The 20096-nt window shown below is 40.2% G+C and overlaps 1 protein-coding gene across 4 annotated transcripts in view; it reads right to left on the reverse strand.

The window, feature by feature from the left end:
* Positions 1–20096, reverse strand: part of LOC140133127 (dynein axonemal heavy chain 5-like) — a 244846-nt gene that overhangs the window by 125617 nt on the left and 99133 nt on the right. For all 4 annotated transcript variants that reach the window (XM_072152821.1, XM_072152823.1, XM_072152822.1 and 1 more), the window contains 9 exons: positions 19826–19954; positions 19463–19678; positions 18909–19055; positions 18556–18728; positions 16875–17053; positions 7692–7879; positions 6641–6835; positions 6043–6177; positions 2139–2328 (listed from right to left, as the gene is read on the reverse strand). In XM_072152821.1, the coding sequence (XP_072008922.1) occupies positions 2139–2328; positions 6043–6177; positions 6641–6835; positions 7692–7879; positions 16875–17053; positions 18556–18728; positions 18909–19055; positions 19463–19678; positions 19826–19954 (1552 nt within the window). The remainder of the gene's footprint in view (positions 1–2138; positions 2329–6042; positions 6178–6640; positions 6836–7691; positions 7880–16874; positions 17054–18555; positions 18729–18908; positions 19056–19462; positions 19679–19825; positions 19955–20096) is intronic.

A 20096-nucleotide genomic window follows, 5' to 3' on the forward strand; every position in this document is an offset into this window, starting at 1 on the left:
TGTAAATTGTTGTTGTGTCCAAAAATTGTGTCTGAAAAATGAATGATGAGAACATAAAGGGAGAAAGCCACTGACATACAAGTCATGCGGTGGCTTAGCTCCATTCATAGAAGAATCTGGCATATTGAAATTAATAATTTTCTGTCCTGGAAACTGAAGGAAACACATTAAAGAAGATTTATTATCAAAATCAACTAGCGGGGCTTATTTATAGATCCAGGTACCAAGACTGTGGTGATCTTCTTATATTGGTTATCCATGGTCTTCTTTCTTTTAAAATCAACTTTTAAAATTATGCTAATGAGCCAGAAAGCCTATAGGTGTGTTGTTGGAGCCCCTCTGTGCTGTACATTCACATGCTGTAACACTCTGAAGGAGCATTCTACCACCCTTCAAGTTGTGCTCACTGCTGCCCAGATGACAGGAAGTGCAGGGGAAGGAGAAGGCTCAAACGTGCTGCAGCAGTGTAAAAACAGGCTGTGAAACCAAATGGCTTTGCTTATAAGTTATATAGGCTCCCTACATTGATAAGCCTGAGGCGGTAATGAATGGCTGATAAAATACAAAGTGGTCAGTTGTTTTCTTCCACCTCTGTGGCAGGCATGCCCAGGTACTGCAGGCTCAACTCCCTGAGAAATCTGCTTGTGGCTGGGTATACTATGTAGTGAATAGTGCAGCATCAGTACTGAACAGCTAATTGGTAGATCAGTTAGGTGTCAGAAAGCCAGCAATTATCCTAAGGATTTGTCAATACATGCTGCATGCTGGTCACTCTGGAGGGAGGGGGTCATGTGATCCTATCTGATGACGAGCAGACGAGCCATGTGTCTGTGCAGATCTGTGAAAGTCTCCCACAAAGAATAATGAGGTAGGGCAAGGGCTCTTATTATTATCCATTATAAGATTCTGTGATTCTGTAGTACTTCCTCTGTATCTCTGCACCTCAAGCTGTGTTATAAACTCCTCTGCAGCAACCTGCTACCCAGCTTCTGCTACCCAGACACTTTCTGCACAACAGGTAAGCTGTTAAATCTTCATGCTCACACAGAACAGACTAAACACTTAATGTCACTGTTGGTGTTTACTATTTATTCCATGGCCCATTCTTCTCCATGTGATGGAAGAGGCCAGGCTAGACATTACATAGTTCTGTAGTTACACACTATGCTAATTAATTTTATGTTAATTTTCTGAATCTTACTGGATTTGCTGAGTCACTTCATGGGAAGTGAGGGCAGCTCATATCTTAGCTTTAGGGCATAGACAGGAAGAGGTTAGTCTTTTCCCACATCACTGCTGAAGCTTTCTGATAAGTAACTTCAAAACTAAAATCGCTTAAAGTGTGGACATTGTTATGTTTGTTTTGAAAGGGGAATCACACATGACAATTTGGTTAAATGATTTGAAATTAGAGTTACACTTAAAAAGTTCCCAGCACACCCTTCCTCCCTGCTCGCAACTGGACCCAGTCCTGGAATGTGCATGTATACATACTTCATTGTGCTTTTAAAATGGGCCAAGTTTTAGAATCTATCCCATCCCATTATACATACTCTTCTGTATATAAAACAATACGGGAGATTAATCTGTGCTTCTACACCAGTTTTCTGGCATAGGAGCATTGAAATAATCAAAATATTTTGCAGTGCACTCCTACTCATGTGGGTGTGGAGGAGGAGTGAAGGGGGCGCAGCCGTGGGTGAGCCAGCATGGGGTGTTTCTGACACGCACCTGCGCCCTTAAGATATCCTGCTTACATTTAGGCCTCTTCTGGCCTGAATGTTAGCTGGTTTTTACGCAAAACTACAACAGGTCAGACCTGCTGTAGTTTTGGTAGCCAGCAGAGCACAGCTGTCAGGTCATTTAGGAGGTCTAAACCTCCTGTTGTATCCGCTGTGGCAGTTTGTGCAATTTTTTCCTGTCAAAAGCAGGATTATATTCAAAATGCAAATATCAAAGCCAATTCAGTAGTGATCAGTGTAATATTATAAAATTAAACATTACATTTTAATAAATTTAAGATAAACAAAAGAAGAAAATACATAAATATAAAAAATTGTGAATAATGTGATTCTAACATAAAGCAGAAGCCCGTTTCAGTAATTCTGTGCTTGTCACAGCACACTTAGCATTCTTACCATGCCTGACTCTCTGTGTCTCATACAGCTGGATAAGTTTCAAAATCCAAGGAGGATGATGGATAAGCCCAGCTTCTTCTGTCTGCTTCTGAATGGCAGCTTCCAGCTCTGGATAACCAGCTTTATCCAGAGTTATTCCTGGGAACAAGTCATTTATCAGACTCATAAACAAAGGTTCATCTTCATCTACCTAGGAGTTAAATGATATTGGTCTATTTATTATGTAGCAGAAGATATAAGATGACACATTAATGATTATTACAATGCAGCAAAAAGATATCTTACAACTCATCCTAATGCTTCCTCAAAGAGAATTATGTTTTTATTATACCACTACGGTAATACTAAGAGTTGTACAAAATCTAACTGCAATAACTGAAGCACGTTGTGGTTTGCTATCCCATTTTCCCCTTTTCTCATCCTTCCCTCCACATGCCATTTAGCTTTCCACTTGAATTTCTTCTTCTATTTAAAAAGTTGATTATAGTGAATATTATAATGCTAATGGAAAGACATGGTTTCCATGTTAAAAGGAACAAAAGTGGAATGTTGAGATATTGGAAAGTGTAAAAAGGCTATACTGTACAACCAGCAGTATAAAATTGAAATACGGTAATTTGTCTACCCTTATCCTAAATTTTATTAAGGAATACAACTTTTCATGTAACAAATCTAAAACAATTTTGAAAGCTGCTAACTAGACAGAAACACTAAAAGGACCAATTGACTAATATTTTCAGGCCATCTCATGAGAATATTGTGTAACTATGAGAAATATTTAGCAGATAGAATATTGGACATATTAAGTCTAAATGAAACCTTTGTTCTGCTTCATTTTATGATGATACAGGATAATTACTGGCACAAGAAGACAGACTGCATTTTTTTCATAAAAATTGCTGTGACATTTTAAAGAATATATTTTAATGCTATTTATACAGTGGTGGCCAAAAGTATTGGCACCCCTGCAATTCTGTAAGATAATACTCAGCTTTTCCAAAAAATGATTGCAATCAGAAATTCTTTGGTATTATTATCTTCATTTAATTTGCCTTCAATGGAAAACCACAAAAAGAATTGTCAAAAAGCCAAATTGGATATAATTCCACAGCAAACCAAAAAAAGGGGATGGACAAAAGTGTTTGCACTGTTTGAAAAATCATGTGGTGCTTCTCTAATTTGTGTAATTAACAGCACCTGTAAATTACCTGTGGCACCTAACAGGTGGTGCCCATAACTAAATCATACCTGCAGCCAGTTGAAATGGATTAAAGTTGATTCAACCTCCTGTCCCTGTGTGTACCACAATGAGCATGGAGAAAAGAGAGAAGTCTGATGACTTGAGAATCAAAACTGTGAGGAAGCATGAGCAATCTCAAGGCTACCAGTCCATCTTCAAAGACCTGAATGTTCCTGTGTCTACCGTGTGCAGTGTCATTAAGAAGTTTAACCCCTTCACGCTCTGTGACGGATATATCCGCCATGGAGCTGTGAAGGTTGTATGAAGAAGGCTCACGGGCTGAGCCTTCTTCATACAGAGATGGGCTTTGCTGCATATCGCAGCAAAGACCCATCGCTATCACCCGTGGTCGGTGCTTGCACCGATCGCGGGTGTTAACCTTTTCTTTGCCGCCGGCAAAGTCGCCGGCGGCACTTTAAATTTGGCGGTGCATGGGCGCCGCCATCTTACCTCCGATCGCCGCTCCCCCGAACGTCATAGGGGGGCGGCGATCGGTTGCCATGGTAGCCTCGGGTCTTCGTTTGACCCGAGGATACATGGCTTCTGCACATGCATTACAATGAGCCTGTGGCTCATTGTAATGTATAGTGAGCAGAAATGCCATATACTGCGATACAGTAGTATTGCAGTATATGGCAGGAGCGATCAGACCATCTAGGGTTAATGTACCCTAGAGGGTCTAAGAAATAGTGGGGGAAAAAAGAAAAAAAAAGTTTAAAAAATGTAAAAAATTAATAAAATATTAAAAGTTCAAATCACCCCCCTTTCCCTAGAACTGATATAAAATATAATAAATAGTAAAAATCACAGACACATTAGGTATCGCCGCGTCCCAAAATGCCCGATCTATCAAAATATAAAAACAGTTATTGACGGTGGTGACCTCCGGAATGGCAAATAGCGCCCAAATGTCCAAAACGCGACTTTTACACCTTTTTAGATGACATAAAAAATGTAATAAAAAATGATCAAAATGTCGCACAGTCCTCACAACGGTAGCAATGAGAACGTCGGCTCATTTCGCAAAAAATGACACCTCACACAGCTCCATGCGCCAAAGTATGAAAAAGTTATTCGCGTCAGAAGATGGCACACATCTTTTCTGTACACATTTGTTTAATTTTTGAAAATGTATTAAAACGCAATAAAACCTGTATAAATTTGGTATCACCGTGATCGTACCGAACCAAAGAATAAAGTAGAGGTGTTATTTGGAGCGCAGAGTGAAAGACGTAAAAACTGAGCCCACAAGAACATGACGCACATGCAGTTTTTTTCAATTTTTCCACATTTGGAATTTTTTTGCGGCTTCCCACTACATGGCATGGAATAATAAATAACATCATGGGAAAGTAAAATTTGTTACGCACAAAATAAGCCCTCACACAGCTCTATGGATTTTTGAAGATGGAGAGCGAGAAATTAGCGAAAATACCCTGCGTCCTTAAGGGGTTAAAGCCCAAAGCACTGTGGCACCTCCCTAGATGTGAATGGAAAAGAAAAATTGACGAGAGATTTCAGCGCAATATTGTGCAGATGGTGGATAAAGAACCTCGACTTACATCCAAACAAGTTCAATCTTCCCTGCAATCTGAGGGAACAACAGTGTCAACCCCTATTATGTGTTGGCGTCTGAATGAAAAGGGACTGTATGGTAGGATTTCCAGGAAGACCCCACTTCTTACACAGAAACGTAACAACGACAGGCTGGAGGTTGCCAAAACTTACCTGAGAAAACCTAAAAGGTTTTGGGAAAATTTTCTCTGGTCAAATGAGACAAACGTAGAGCTTTTTGGGAAAAGGCATGAACATAGAGTTTATGGGGGAAAAAAAGAGGCCTTCAAAGCAAAGAACACAGAACCTACAGTCAAACATGGCGGAGGTTCTCTGATGTTTTGGGGTTCCTTTGCTGCCTCTGGCACTGGACTGCATGACCATGTGCATGGCATTATGAACTCTGAAGACTACCAACAAATTTTGTAGCATAATATAGGGCCCAGTGTGAGAAAGCTTGGTCTCCCTCAGAGGTCATGGGTCTTTCAGCAGGACAATGACCCAAAACACATTTCAGTAATGAGTTTAGACCTGAATCCCATAGAACACCTGTGGAGAGATCTCAAAATGGCGGTTTGGAGAAGACACCCTTGAAATCTCAGGGACCTGGAGCAGTTTGCCAAAGAAGAATGGTCTAAAATTCCAGCAGAACATTGTAAGATTGATGATATCCGGAAACGGTTGTTCGCACTTATTTTGTCCGAAGATTGTGCTACCAAGTATTAGGCTGAGGGAGCCAGTACTTTTGTCTGGCCCATTTTTGGAGTGTTGTGTAAAATGATCAATGATTTGACTTATTTTTCATTCTCTTGTGTTTTTTCATTGCAAGCTAAATAAATGATTTTCTGGAAGAAAACAAGTATTGCAGGGGTGCCAATGCTTTTGACCACCACTGTATATAATCTAATACCATCTTAATCTAGTCCCATTATTTCAGAAAAGACAGGAAATACATAATAATAAAGACACAGGTAATGAATAAGATAATATATTGTCAGATGAAATCCACTATCATTGTCAATCTCCCACCCACAATGTCAAATCCGTGTCAAATGGCTGGTTCACAACTTGTATATAGAGTAACTCTTAAGACAATCCAAAGTAACATACCAGTTTTGACAGGTTCATGTCACGTAGAACTCTCATTACGACGGTCTTCTCAGGCTCGTCAGGGTTGGATCTTTTCACTGCCCCCAGAGTTCGAAGGACAGAGAGAATATTCCTCAATCCAAAGTCATAATGAACCTAATGAAATAGAAATAAGTACAGTATATTTATTCATATGAAGACATACATATACCTGAATAATTTTATTTACTGCTACTTGTGATTATCTTTAAGCACTAAAAGAAGACTTTTATTTATATCCTCTAATAGTAATCATTGCATGATTTGCAAAAAGTGACAAGAACATAGTGATCTTCCAATTTACAATCATCTGTAGTTATACTTGTCACAGCAAAACACTTGTAACTTTCATGTCAGCAAATATAACAAGCAGAAGAATTTGATTTAAATGGCAGTGTTTTAAGTGAATTGCTCAACTACCTGAATATTACCAGCTGTACAATAGATATACATGTAGTTGGTAATTTAGCACTTCATACCAATATCTATGCTATTTTATCAACCAGATATAAGATCAAGTGGAACTGGATACAGGATGGTCTGAGATAGCTTACCCATTTTCCACTTTTGCTCAACCTACCTGCTTAGATAACTGTTCTTCACACAGCTTGTAGAGGGTGTAGAATTTACGGCTGAGGATTTGGTTGTCACGGAAGCCAGCACTGGCAAGCTTTACCCTCATAATAATGGCACGATCTGGCACCATCATGGCCACTGTGCGGAACTGAACTTTCAGATTTTCAGGGAGCTCTTGACGTCCAGCATAGCCCGGATTCTAATAGAAGAAATGGAGCTTATCGAACATGCAGTGTCACTATGTTTCATTATACTGTATATTCCACAAAATATATTGTTAAAGGACTTGTTATATGATATAGTAAGATATCATCTCTGTCCATAAGTTTTAGTTAAATGTGTTGGTCTATTCATTTTATTTAGATGGAGATAACTCTTCTTCATGTCGCTATCTTTTGTCAGTCTCAACAGCACTAGGCAATGGAATGAATTAGTGCAGGGGACTACAAACCATTTGAAGGAACCTATCATCAGGTTTTCACCGATAAACCTAATGACAAGTTGCCACAGAAGTTTTCCCAGTCTTTCCCAATTAGTTTATTACAAAAATCCATAGCTCATAATTTAATTAACCCTTTCCCCGTGATGCCCTTTTTTATTTTTGTGTTTCAATATTTTGCTTCCCAAAAAACTTTTTTTATTTTTATGTGTACTAAGCTTTTTACAATTTTTTTAGACTCCCCTAGGGTACTTTAACCCTAGGGGACTGATTGTTTCTACCATCTGTGACATTGGCCACAGCGAGCTTGCTGAAGAGAAATTCCTGAACTACAGTGGCTTCAGAGCATTAGAGCGCAGGAGCCGAGAGATCCAGACCAAAGTAAGTATCTAAGTTTTGGGGGGGGGCACAGAGGGAAAAGCTAATGGGCATTTTGGGACACTAAACCACTGGTCCATAAGCACCTGTGGCTGGTTGAGTGTCCCAAATCGCCCTGACAAGTCCTTCAATATTAACCAATCTACTTCTTGAGGAAGTCCATACGACATTTATTGGATTCATCATTGAAAAATCTATTAGACATTAATTATTAATTAATTGTTAGGGATGAACTTACCATAGTTAAAAATATTCCAAATTCTCGATCCATATCAACCACATCCCCATCTGTAAATATGAACTGGCTTTTCTTGTTTTTCTTGCATTGCAAAACTATGTAAATCTGTTGTGCTGCCACAGACAGCACCGGCAGCTCAATGCGATTGAATTCATCAAAACATCCCCATGCTCCAGACTGTGCCAAACCTGTGCCAAACACAAATCATATAAAGATAATGTCATCGCTATAAAACTGCCTTAAAATAAAGTAAACACGAGAAGTCGATCTGGAAGGCCAAACAAACGACCAAAACCAGTTCACAACATCAAAAGAAGATGAAAACAATTCACCAGCCAAACTATTAAACAGGAAGGGTGAACAGAAGGCACTATAAAACTTAACTTTTAATAAATAATAGCTATAAAATTGTTTACAAAAAAGGACAACACTCCATCTCAAAAGAGCACATAGATGGAGAAAATAACCTCATAACAATGCACAGTATACAATATGTAGGATCACATCAACAGTAATACAAATGAAAAAAGAAATGATCTCACCCATATAGAAGAGCAGGAGCCCGTATGGTAGACTGGTAGACAGGGTGTAACTGCCACAGGAGGTCCCAGGCCAGGAGTAGATGGAAGCACTGCATCTAAGATCTCCCTGTAGCTATTCTTTCCCTGTTCCCCAGAAAAAAACTCAGTGAAGTCCCTATAAACTGAGACAACCCTATGACTGCCTACAAAAGTCTTCCCAACGCGTTTCCAAACCCACCAAGGAGGAGGGTCCTTCATCAGGGGTATAAGTGACAGAGTGCATGAAAGATAACACGCTTGACACGCCTAGGACAGTGGTCCATAAAGAGACACAATGGTCAGTATACACCATTGTGTCTCTTTAGTCTTGTCTACCAGTCTACCATACGGGCTCCTGCTCTTCTATATGGGTGAGCTCATTCCTTTTTTGGGTAAAAATAACACTCAACTACATTGTTATCCTGTTGCTTCATTGAAAGAGCAAACCCACTGAACTCCAATGAAGCCCAGTCCCTTGTAGCACATATATCCCTAATTCTCAAGCATGGTAAATATCTGTTCTAGGCTACATTCACAAGAACATATGGGAGACATATACGCCCCCAATACACGGCAATGGCCTCACGGCGCCATACGGGAGTGTTCCATAGCCTGTAGAAGGATAGGACATGTCCTATCTTTCAGCGGAATACAGCAACAGGCTCTACGTTAAGCTATGGAGAGGGACGGGGGTAAGTGGCGCTCTCCCCCTCCTCCTCGACCCAGCGCCAGTACAGTACGGCGGACATACATCGTGTAAATGCAGCCCTATTGTGCTAGCTATAACCCAATTACTTATCAACATAGATGAGAAATTGTTTGCCAACAGACTGACCCCTCATATGCCTTCTCTAATAGCAGATGACCAGGAGGGGTTTGTGGAAGGCAGAGACGTCCCTGGCAATACATTTTTGTTGATGTCTCATGCACAGAAGAATAACATCCCTTCCTGCCCTGTCGATGCTGAAAAGGCATTCAACTGGGTGAGTTGGAAAGGGTCAAAATTGTCATTGGCCCTAACCTTTTAGGGATGATCATGGCCTTATATACACTCACCGGCCACTTTATTAGGTACACCATGCTAGTAACGTGTTGGACCTCCTTTTGCCTTCAGAACTGCCTCAATTCTTCGTGGCATAGATTCAACAAGGTGCGGGAAGCATTCCTCAGAGATTTTGGTCCATATTGACATGATGGCATCACACAGTTGCCGCAGATTTGTCGGCTGCACATCCATGATGCGAATCTCCCGTTCCACCACATCCCAAAGATGCTCTATTGGATTGAGATCTGGTGACTGTGGAGGCCATTTGAATACAGTGAACTCATTGTCATGTTCAAGAAACCAGTCTGAGATGATTCCAGCTTTATGACATGGGGCATTATCCTGCTGAAAGTAGCCATCAGATGTTGGGTACATTGTGGTCATAAAGGGATGGACATGGTCAGCAACAATACTCAGGTAGGCTGTGGCGTTGCAACGATGCTCAATTGGTACCAAGGGGCCCAAAGAGTGCCAAGAAAATATTCCCCACACCATGACACCACCACCACCAGCCTGAACCGTTGATACAAGGCAGGATGGATCCATGCTTTCATGTTGTTGACGCCAAATTCTGACCTTACCATCCGAATGTCGCAGCAGATATTGAGACTCATCAGACCAGGCAACGTTTTTCCAATCTTCTACTGTCCAATTTCGATGAGCTTGTGCAAATTGTAGCCTCAGTTTCCTGTTCTTAGCTGAAAGGAGTGGCACCCGGTGTGGTCTTCTGCTGCTGTAGCCCATCTGCCTCAAAGTTCGATGTACTGTGCGTTCAGGCTCTTCTGCCTACCTTGGTTGTAACGGGTGGCGATTTGAGTCACTGTTGCCTTTCTATCAGCTCGAACCAGTCTGCCCATTCTCCTCTGACCTCTGGCATCAACAAGGCATTTCCGCCCACAGAAATGCTGCTCACTGGATGTTTTTTCTTTTTTCGGACCATTCCCTGTAAACCCTAGAGATGGTTGTGCGTGAAAATCCCAGTAGATCAGCAGTTTCTGAAATACTCAGACCAGCCCTTCGGCACCAACAACCATGCCGCGTTCAAAGGCACTCAAATCACCTTTCTTCCCCATACTGATGCTCGGTTTGAACTGCAGGAGATTGTCTTGACCATGTCTACATGCCTAAACGCACTGAGTTGTTCGCCATGTGATTGGCTGATTAGAAATTAAGTGTTAACGAGCAGTTGGACAGGTGTACCTAATAAAGTGGCCGGTGAGTGTACTTCCCCTTCAGTTTGATTGCAGGTAAATGGGAAGTTGTCCTTGATACTTTGGATTTTCCTATACATTCTGACTATGGAGCATCTGGCGGTGGGACTGCAAAGAAGTGTCAGCATTCATGGTATGCAGCTAGGCCGCACCAGCTGCAAACTTTTTGTCCTATATTCTACTCTGTCAGGGTCTCATGTCACCCCTTATCCAGAAATCACCCTACTCTACTCTTCAAGGAGTTCGTTTACATACCATGCATGACTATGTCAATGTAGCACATGTTCAGTTGTCACTATAAGATTTAACCTTTTTATTGAGTTTACTCCGCTTGTACCCTAAGTAATTTTTTCTTATTATGCTGATTTACATTGTGTATATTATATATACATTCTCTTTGGTAATAAACTTTGATACTGAAATATTCAGTAGATTAATTCCGTCTATAGGAACCCTTAATCCAATACCAAGTGAACATGGATTTTAAAAGTCGATAAGTAGGGTGGCTAAATGCTGGTTTCTCCCCACAAGAGTATGCTAGACAGACAGGTTTCCACAAACAGAAAGTTGCCAGTAATCCCAGCAGAGAAAAGTATAGAGAAGTGAGAGAAAAAAAGTTCTGTCTCCTTATTAAACACTTGTGTTCCAGATTGAAGAAGTGTTTGGAACAAGGGAAATTGTCTGGATTTCCCCTAGTGCTAATATCATGAATCTGCTTGCATGCCCCACCATAACTCCTTGTATGCCTAGCTTATATTGTCCCATTTTTAAAGAAGCACCCCCCCCCCACTTATATTGTCTCCTTTCTTCTAGCATGCCCACCAATGTCCCCTTTCCTGCAGCATTCCCCTTCCCATGTCCTCTTTTCATGCATTATGCCTTACTCCCATATCCCCTTTCCTATAGCTGCCCCCACCGTCTGCTTCCAGTGTCCCCTTTGGCAGCCGAACTGTGTAAAAAAAAAAAAAAATCACCTTCCTTATTCCCCTGCAGCAGTCTTCTCTTCCACATTAATGCATGATTCTATTGTCGGTAGACACATTGGAGGAAGAGCCCGACGAGAGGTTCAGGAAGGCGCTTGGTGCAAACAGCAGACGTAGAGATCCAATGGATAAAGGAATCTCTTTTATTATTGTTAAAAATATTTATCTCATAAAATGAGCATATGCATAACGTATTAAAAATACAGTGCGACGCGTTTCAGCTCTGGACTAGAGCTTTCATCAGGCATTTATCCATTGGATCTCTACGTCTGCTGTTTGCACCAAGCGCCTTCCTGAACCTCTCGTCGGGCTCTTCCTCCATTCCACATCGTTCCAGGATCCTGGTCCTTGGCAAACGTGGTCTCCCAGGAGTGGCAGCTGCTGGTAGCTATTTCATTACATGCCTATACCATCTTCATCAAGGTGAGAGTCTTCACTTACTCTTCTACATTAATTGACCATTACGATATCACACGATAGCTGCGCCTCTCTTCCTTTGTCTCTACCTCCTGTCATTCTTTCTGGGACCTGGAGCCTTGCCCCCAGAGTCCCTCGATCCCAGGCTTCCACGGTAGACACATTGGGGCAGATGTATCAAGTGTCTGAACGTCAGAATATTTCCAGTTGCCAACCAATCACAGCTCCCCTTTAAAATATTCATGAGCACTAGTAAAATGCAAGCTGAGCTGTGATTGGTTGCCATGGGCAACTGATAATATTCAGGGGGATGGGGATTATAAAGGGGATGATAACACATGCTAAATCCAAGGCTCCCCCTTAGTATCAATAATGTAATGTTATACAAATATGCAAATTAGCCTGAGGTTCTCAGGCATATGTCAACCTGAGCACCTCATGGCTTAGCCGATCTATAATTAGGCATGCCCCTGACTCGTTATTATTCACCCCTCTGTCTCCTTGTGCATCTGCACTAGTAACCTGCGCAACACGAAACACGTTCTATCATCCCCTAGAGGTAAAGAGCTGCCATAATAGGACATTTACCACAAATAATCTGTTGGTAGATGTCTTTTAAGGTTGTTCTTGTGCATTTGACTTTCACAAAATATATAATTAAATGAAATAAAAGCGTAGTCTCAGTACAGTCAAAAATTCCTGCCCTTTTTTCTGCCTGCAGCTTGGTGCCACCTTTGCCTCTGAATCATATACCTGCAAAATCAGGCTTGTTGCTAGGCAGTGTTACTTTAAATCGGTGTTCCTGTTTAGTAAATAAATGTTATTGTTTGTGTAGTGAAAAGTTATACAATATTCCATTCTACTTTCTTTATCAATTCCTCATGATTTTCTAGATTTCTGCTTGCTGTCATTCTATAGGAAGCTTTTATGTTTACTTCCAGTGGATAGAAATCTGAACATGGTCATTTGATATCAACAAGGTGCACAACTCATTAGAACCAATGAGAGTAATCAGAGCTGTGTGTTATAATGAGCCATGCACCTGTGTGACAACACATGACCAAAGACATATTTGTGTCTACAGGAAGTAAACAGTGAAGCTTCCTATAGAAGCAAGCAGTGATCTAGAAATCAATGAGAAATTTATACAGAAAGTACATTGGGAAACTGTAAAAATTTGAAATGTGAACTTCTCTTTAACAAAAAGTAGAATCTCCTATATATTTTTTTAACATACTCTAACAAATCCCTTTGACATATTTTTATAGCAAAAACTAAGTTGTCTAAACCTGCATTTTCTTTATATTAGCTCATACTTGTCTAGGTAAGGCAATTCCTGAGTAGTATCAAGTACATTCATTCTGTGAGCTGTGTGACAAATCTTATTGCCATCATATTTAACAACCAAGATTTTGTCTGTATAGCAGCGAGTACATTGCAAGGAGTTCCTTGCACACAATTCTCTTGGGGTTGTATTTTCATGATAACGTGACCTTGCACATTCTCCGCTTTCTCATATATGGAGGAAATGCTTTTACATTCGGTTCTTCACTTAAGCTTTTAAATACTTTCATCCAGACACATTCTACTGTCCTTGCATTATGATTGAGAAAGCAATGAATTACCAAAGGATTGTAGACATTAGTTAACCCTTGTCATACCATTTCATATTGCTAGATTATAGTTCACTTATTGCTGAAGTTTTAATAGGGAGAAGAAAATACATGAAGTGACCCTGAATTATACGGTACAATTATTTAACTGTGCTGCTCACTAATCACTTCCAATATATCTGCACGGCTTCCCGAACAATCTACTGAGCCTGCATTTGAATATTACATTCAGAATGTAAATGGGACACTGGCCACTGAATTATTTATCAGCATTACAGTCACTTAAACTGTAGGCTGCTCCCACTGTAGTTTGCACTTAAAATGCAGGTTGGAATTGACTATCTAGATGTTTACACATAGCAATGTGATTAAAAAAAGAAAGCGGAAATTCTGCTTAAACTATTGACAGTGACATTGTAGAAGAGGTTAGCAGTTGGACTACATTTAAAAGGGTTATAACTCTCCAAACCCTGAATTGTTTTCTGACTCAATATCTAGTGAAATGTTAGGCCCCAATTTCTCATGTTTAGCAATAGCATTTTCCTTAAATGACCCCTTCTTGTCCGGGTAAGCTGCTTGTCACATTAGCAGTACAACAGTCAGTGATTTTATCCCATGAATTCTTCATCCATGTCACAACCTCTTGTGACATCTAAAAGATCTGCTAATTCTGATGCAATGTCTACTGCCAAGATCTTATTTTCAGGGGAGATCTTATATTTCTAAGCTTGAACAAAATTGTACTAGGTCTTATTTTCAGGGGGATTGCCTATTTTAGGGGGAAACGGTATCTGTTAAACAGAACTCACAAGACAATGTGTAATGCTTTATTTCACCTGTGATGTGGCTGCAGAAAGAAAGATACACTTACTGGACACATTTTCACATAGAAAACAGTTGACTTGTGGCTTAGGAATTGACATGTGGAGAATCTCATTATAGGGGTTGCCAGTAAGTTAAAAAAAACATGTCTGTTTTCTTCCAAAAATAGTGACGCATGGTTTCTTCCAATATTACAGTTCATTTGTATATAAATTATTGGATCTTAGTTGTAACCCATAATCAGGAGAGTGTTTAGAAGTGCAATATGAACACCCAGGGCAGCTTTTGGCTCAATGGAAACGCATATGCCATAGGGATGAGCCCCCGTCTTCAGGCAATTGAGTTACTTTTCTAAAAGCAATGTAAAGGCCCCATGTAAATGCACCCTTTGGGCAAATCAATGATAACATTCTCAAGCTATTGTTGATTTCTCTTATATAATAGAATTTGAGACGTAAATCTTGAAGCCATCTGTATTACCTACTAATACTTTAAGTTGTAGAGAAAATGGTCACTAATTCTCATGTTTTGTGCTATTAAAAATGTTATTTTAGGAAGACAGACATTTAAATGAAAGGCATATTTGCAGTTGTAGGTGTGGCACATTAGACCTGTCGTAGTTTCAAAGCTGGATTATAACGTAACCTTCCTGACGGGTACATTTAATTTGGGAAATCCTTATAAATAAAGTAAATTTTAACCTTTCTATGCACATTAATTTATTTATTTTGTGAATAGGAAATATATATATCCCAGCTGTGGCACAAAGAAAGTAATATGTTATCTGCTAAGAGAAAGATCCAAATGATCAGAAAGACCAGGCTTGTTACTAGTTACTACTGCTAGGATCCATTCGTGTGTCATTAGTTAAAGAGAATAAAGATAGCTATTGTTATAAATATATGATATATGTTGTAATATATCTTCTCTGCTTTTCACTCAGAAATTGAACTGAATTCTGTCTTGCTAGCAAGACAGACACTAAATGAGACGTCAGACAAGACAGACACTAAATGAGACGTCAGACAAGACAGACACTAAATGAGGCGTTGGATTACTAGTCCGATAACAAGTCCCATATTTAAAAGAAATAGTGTTATTCCTCATGTACACACACTGGTACTTATTTCTGTTGAAAGGTTAGGTCTGCATTAAGACCTTTTAAAGTTGCTGTGTCACTGTGTCCAGCTAGGCTGATTCCAGACATATTCTAAGTGGCTGTTAGCTATACCTGAATGTAAAAGGAAAAGGCTAAGAAAAGTTTTATGACCACATTGATACAATTTACAGGATAATGCTGAGAAGGTAGAAAGTACAGTGTCCTCTTTGAAATACATGCTTGATCAATTACATCAAATGTGACCTTATTATCTCTAAATACTTAGTCTGCTTGCTGATTTCTGCTGTAATTGTTTTTAATAATCTGTAAAAGCAATTTGGAATAGTGCATAAGAAAAATAGAAGCTCAGTTGTACAGTCCATCTACTGCATGTGTACACCTAACTCCAATTTAGTTAACATTGTTTTTATAATAGAGAACAGTCATACAAACTTTATGATTATCTTTCATTTAGCAATGTAAATGTATTCAAATGAAATGCACCATTAATTTATATGTTTGGCAAAAAATATTTTTTAAATTTACATAATTTAATCAGACCCATCTTACTAGCAATATCATAATTAGACCTGTTCTGTACTGCCATCTACTGGCAAAAACAGTACATTGCTGAGAACTACATTTAAGTTCAATTTTAGCAACTGAAACTGTACACAATGGGCCCCATCTATTAACAGTTTGCCTCAGTAATGTGCAGAATGCACATGATTCAGGAAGACCAGAGCATGGTCTTCATGAATCTGGCGCACCCTGTGGGTTTTTTTCTGGTGCACTCAGTTTAATTGGTGTGCGCCACAATTATGTAGGACTCCCGATATAAATGTGGTACACAGTGCAAATTTATGTGCATAGTATAGTGTTTCAGCATGCTTAGTGGAGCTGTGACACAATACTGGTGAAATCACTTCATAAATACAAGTGCAAGCAGTGTGCACATGTATTAATGTGCAGTCTACGCAAGACTTCTGGTGCAGACTGCTTAGTAAATGTGGCATAGTGTGTACTGATGGACTGTATGTTTGCAATTTTGCAGACCTGAAACAAGTGATGAGTCACATGCTTATGACATCACTCAAGGTCCTATTTTCTTGCACTACTCTACTACTACTCCTCCGAACAAGCTTCCTCTCGTCCTATACGGTTTCCCATGGTGACCAGAAAGCATGGCAAATGGAAAGCAGCCAGTGGGACAAGGTAAAGCCTCGGCTAGGAGGTAAACATCTGCAGATAGCGAATTAGAGTAAATTTGGGAATTTATTATTTTTAGCTCATTGCAGAGTTAGGCAAAAGTTTTTATACTTTACAGTTGTCCTTAAAGGTGCCGTCTGCCAAAGACAGCTCATCTAAAGTTCCCATGTTTCTCACACATTACATCTAAACGGTTACACTATATAAAGTTTGTTGAAATATACCTTTGTAGATACGACCCAAACCTCTGTAATCCATCTGGTCAGAGCAATTGAAAACCACCACATACTTCCCAAGACACTTGCCCATGTCTTTGGTAGTTTCTGTTTTTCCAGTGCCAGCAGGTCCCGCTGGTGCACCCCCCATGCTCATCCCCAGAGCCTGAGAAAGAGTAATGTAGCATCTGCAAAAATAAAGAATACAAATAAGCAGAAAGAACTCCAGAATTCAAAATGGAACATCAGTAGCAGACTTTTAACAATCGCTCACATACGGCATGCAGTTTTCTTGTTTGCCTTTCAGGGTAAAATATACAATGGGGCTCTGTCATATGATAAGTTGGCAGTATTTTATGGAAAGCAGGTGACTGTGTACAACATTGTTATTGGAATAGGATCAATGATAAATTAGAAATACTGATACAACATGTACCCTCTAGAACAGTGGTCCCCAAACTACGGCCCATGGGCCACATGCGGCCCGCGGACCGTTTTCATCCGGCCCCCACCGCATCCAGCTCTCGGAGCGCCAGCGGCTCCTGCTGAGGTCCCCGGCGGGTCATGTCAGTCGGGTAGGGGCCTCCGTCCAGACAGGAAGCTCCTGCCCGTCGCTGAATAGTGCTCGATGCGGCCAATGTGGCCGCTCGAACACAATTATTACAGGTGGAGCGATATGCCCGGAAGACAACCCAGGCGCACATCACTCCTTGAACCTGGGTACGCGGCCGCGTGATGACATCATCACGCGGCCACGCACGCCTTCCTGGCCGTCAGCAGCCCGAAGAAAGAAGACACAGGAGCCGCTGCCAGAGGGGAGTATAGGAATTTTTTTTGTTAACCTGCAGCAAATAGATTTTGGCAGTCGGGGGCCCTGATATAAAAAAAAAAAATTAATTATGGGGACAGCATGGGAAATGATCAATGATATGGGGGCGCAGCATGGGAAATGATCAATGATATGGGGGCAGCATGGGAAATGATCAATGATATGGGGGCAGCATGGGAAATGATCAATGATGGAGGGGCAGTATGGGAAATGATCAATGATGGAGGGGCAGTATGGGAATTGATCAATGATATGGGGGCAGCATGGGAAATGATCAATGATATGGGGGCAGCATGGGAAATGATCAATGATATGGGGGCAGCATGGGAAATGATCAATGATATGGGGGCAGCATGGGAAATGATCAATGATATGGGGGCAGCATGGGAAATGATCAATGAAATGGGGGCAGCATGGGAAATGATCAATTATATGGGGGCAGCATGGGAAATGATCAATGGGGGGAGCAGTATGGGAAATAATTCATGAGAGGGGTCCCAGTATATTTAATAATTAATAGTTCACAAGGGGGTGCAGTATATTAATTAATTGAGGTGGGTCCCAGTGTATTACGGATGCGGTCACATGTACAGTTACTTATTTTTAAACTTTAGTCCGACCCTCCAACGGTCTGAAATGGACAGTGACCGGCCCCCTATGTAAAAAGTTTGGGGACCCCTGCTTTAGAATTCTTTGCGGCATTTCCTGGGTGCAGACAGTATAGGCAGTAGAAATAGTGAGGCAAGTAATACTATAAGAAAAAACCTTGGGAAATTTGGCATGCATCCTCTGTGTAGCAACTGATCATACAAATGAAACCTCCAAGATATGGTTTTACAGCTCATGATAAGAACATCTTACCTGTCAGTCAAAGGTGTAATAACCAGCCTGTCCGTGCAGCCTAAGTACTCATTGCAGTAGCTGAATTCAACATCTGTAATCTGGATGATACATTTGTCTATATCTTCTATAAAATAAAATCTAGATTGTTTTTGCCACTCAAAGTCTGAAGCAGATCTAATGTTCATGCGGACCTGAGTGAAAAGGCAATTTTAGGTGAGAACTGGATAAGAAATTAGTATTACTCAAATGTACTCACTATGTATTAACAATTTAAAATGTTAAAATACAGACATTGACATTTGGATCAGAAATTAAAGGGTTGCATCAGGATTTTACCCTTTTTCAATTGAATGACTGGAAACACATCTTACCAGATCATCAAAGATGTCCTTCTGGTGAACATGAATGGTGATCAGGGTCTCATACTTGGTTCTCTCCATCTTGGTCAAATCCTTTGTAGTCATGTCAATCAAATCATTTAGGAGATCAAGGAATTTCTGATTTGTTGTCTGCATCACCTTTACCGCAGAAAGAATATGGTGGTTAAAAAGGAACATTAATCCAAACATGATGAGTTTCTTCATGGCAAACCCTTTCTATATTCCTGCTATTTATCAGCTTAACCTACTATAGAGAACCTGGCCTATCCATGTAAAGATTATGGAAATATTTCATCTGAGATACACCTGAAATAAAGTCTGCAATGAGACTGAGACTGGCAAGGTTTTCATATTAGTGCAGCTGAAAGCACCTTTCTTTAATTACCACATAACTGCAACATTTGATGCATAACCACATTAAAGAGTAGAAGTACTTTATCTGATCCTAACCACACTCAGGCATGTTTTTTCTACAAGGTCCAAATACAATCCAACTGTAGTGCCCATCCTGATATTTCTCCTTCTGCCTATATATAGAGACACACCTTTTTGTCTGTCTTGGAAATATTTAAGGCATCTTCAGCATCTCTCGTCCAGATCATTTGAATTCCAAGAAGCCCGATTTGTGCTGGGTACATGGCCTGGAAATCATACAGCTTGAAGCCAGAGTCACTGATGGCTATAGATGCTTGCCTGATTATGGTGTGCAATGTCTTTTTGACTCCATTCAGGAGAAGTCCCAGCCATGACTCGACATTTCCCTAAGAATAAATATTTACACTAGTCAGCAATAAACACTAATATTGTACATATACTGTGTAGTTTTATTGCAACCAAAGTAAGCAACGTTAGGCAATAAAATATGGTTTTCTAATCAATTCTTCACTGCTCTTTTGTCCCAGCCTTACCTGAGCATTGACAGGCTCTATAAGGTTTACCCTTTCTCCTTCTTGGGATTCAAAATATAAAATCTGATCATAGTTCTTTTCATGAAAGCCGACTCTGTTAACATTGTCAAACAAACTTAGTAGATGAGCCTGGAATAGCAAACAACAGAAAACAATTTTTTTTGTGTGCAGCAAATCAGGTGCATATCCTGACAGTATGTGTCTACCTTAAGAGTAGAACCAAGTTATATATCAATATAGCGTAATAGAACCATGAAACAACATAAAAGAA

This window comes from Engystomops pustulosus, chromosome 5 (assembly GCF_040894005.1).
Source record: "Engystomops pustulosus chromosome 5, aEngPut4.maternal, whole genome shotgun sequence".
Classification (NCBI taxonomy): Eukaryota; Metazoa; Chordata; class Amphibia; order Anura; family Leptodactylidae; genus Engystomops; species Engystomops pustulosus.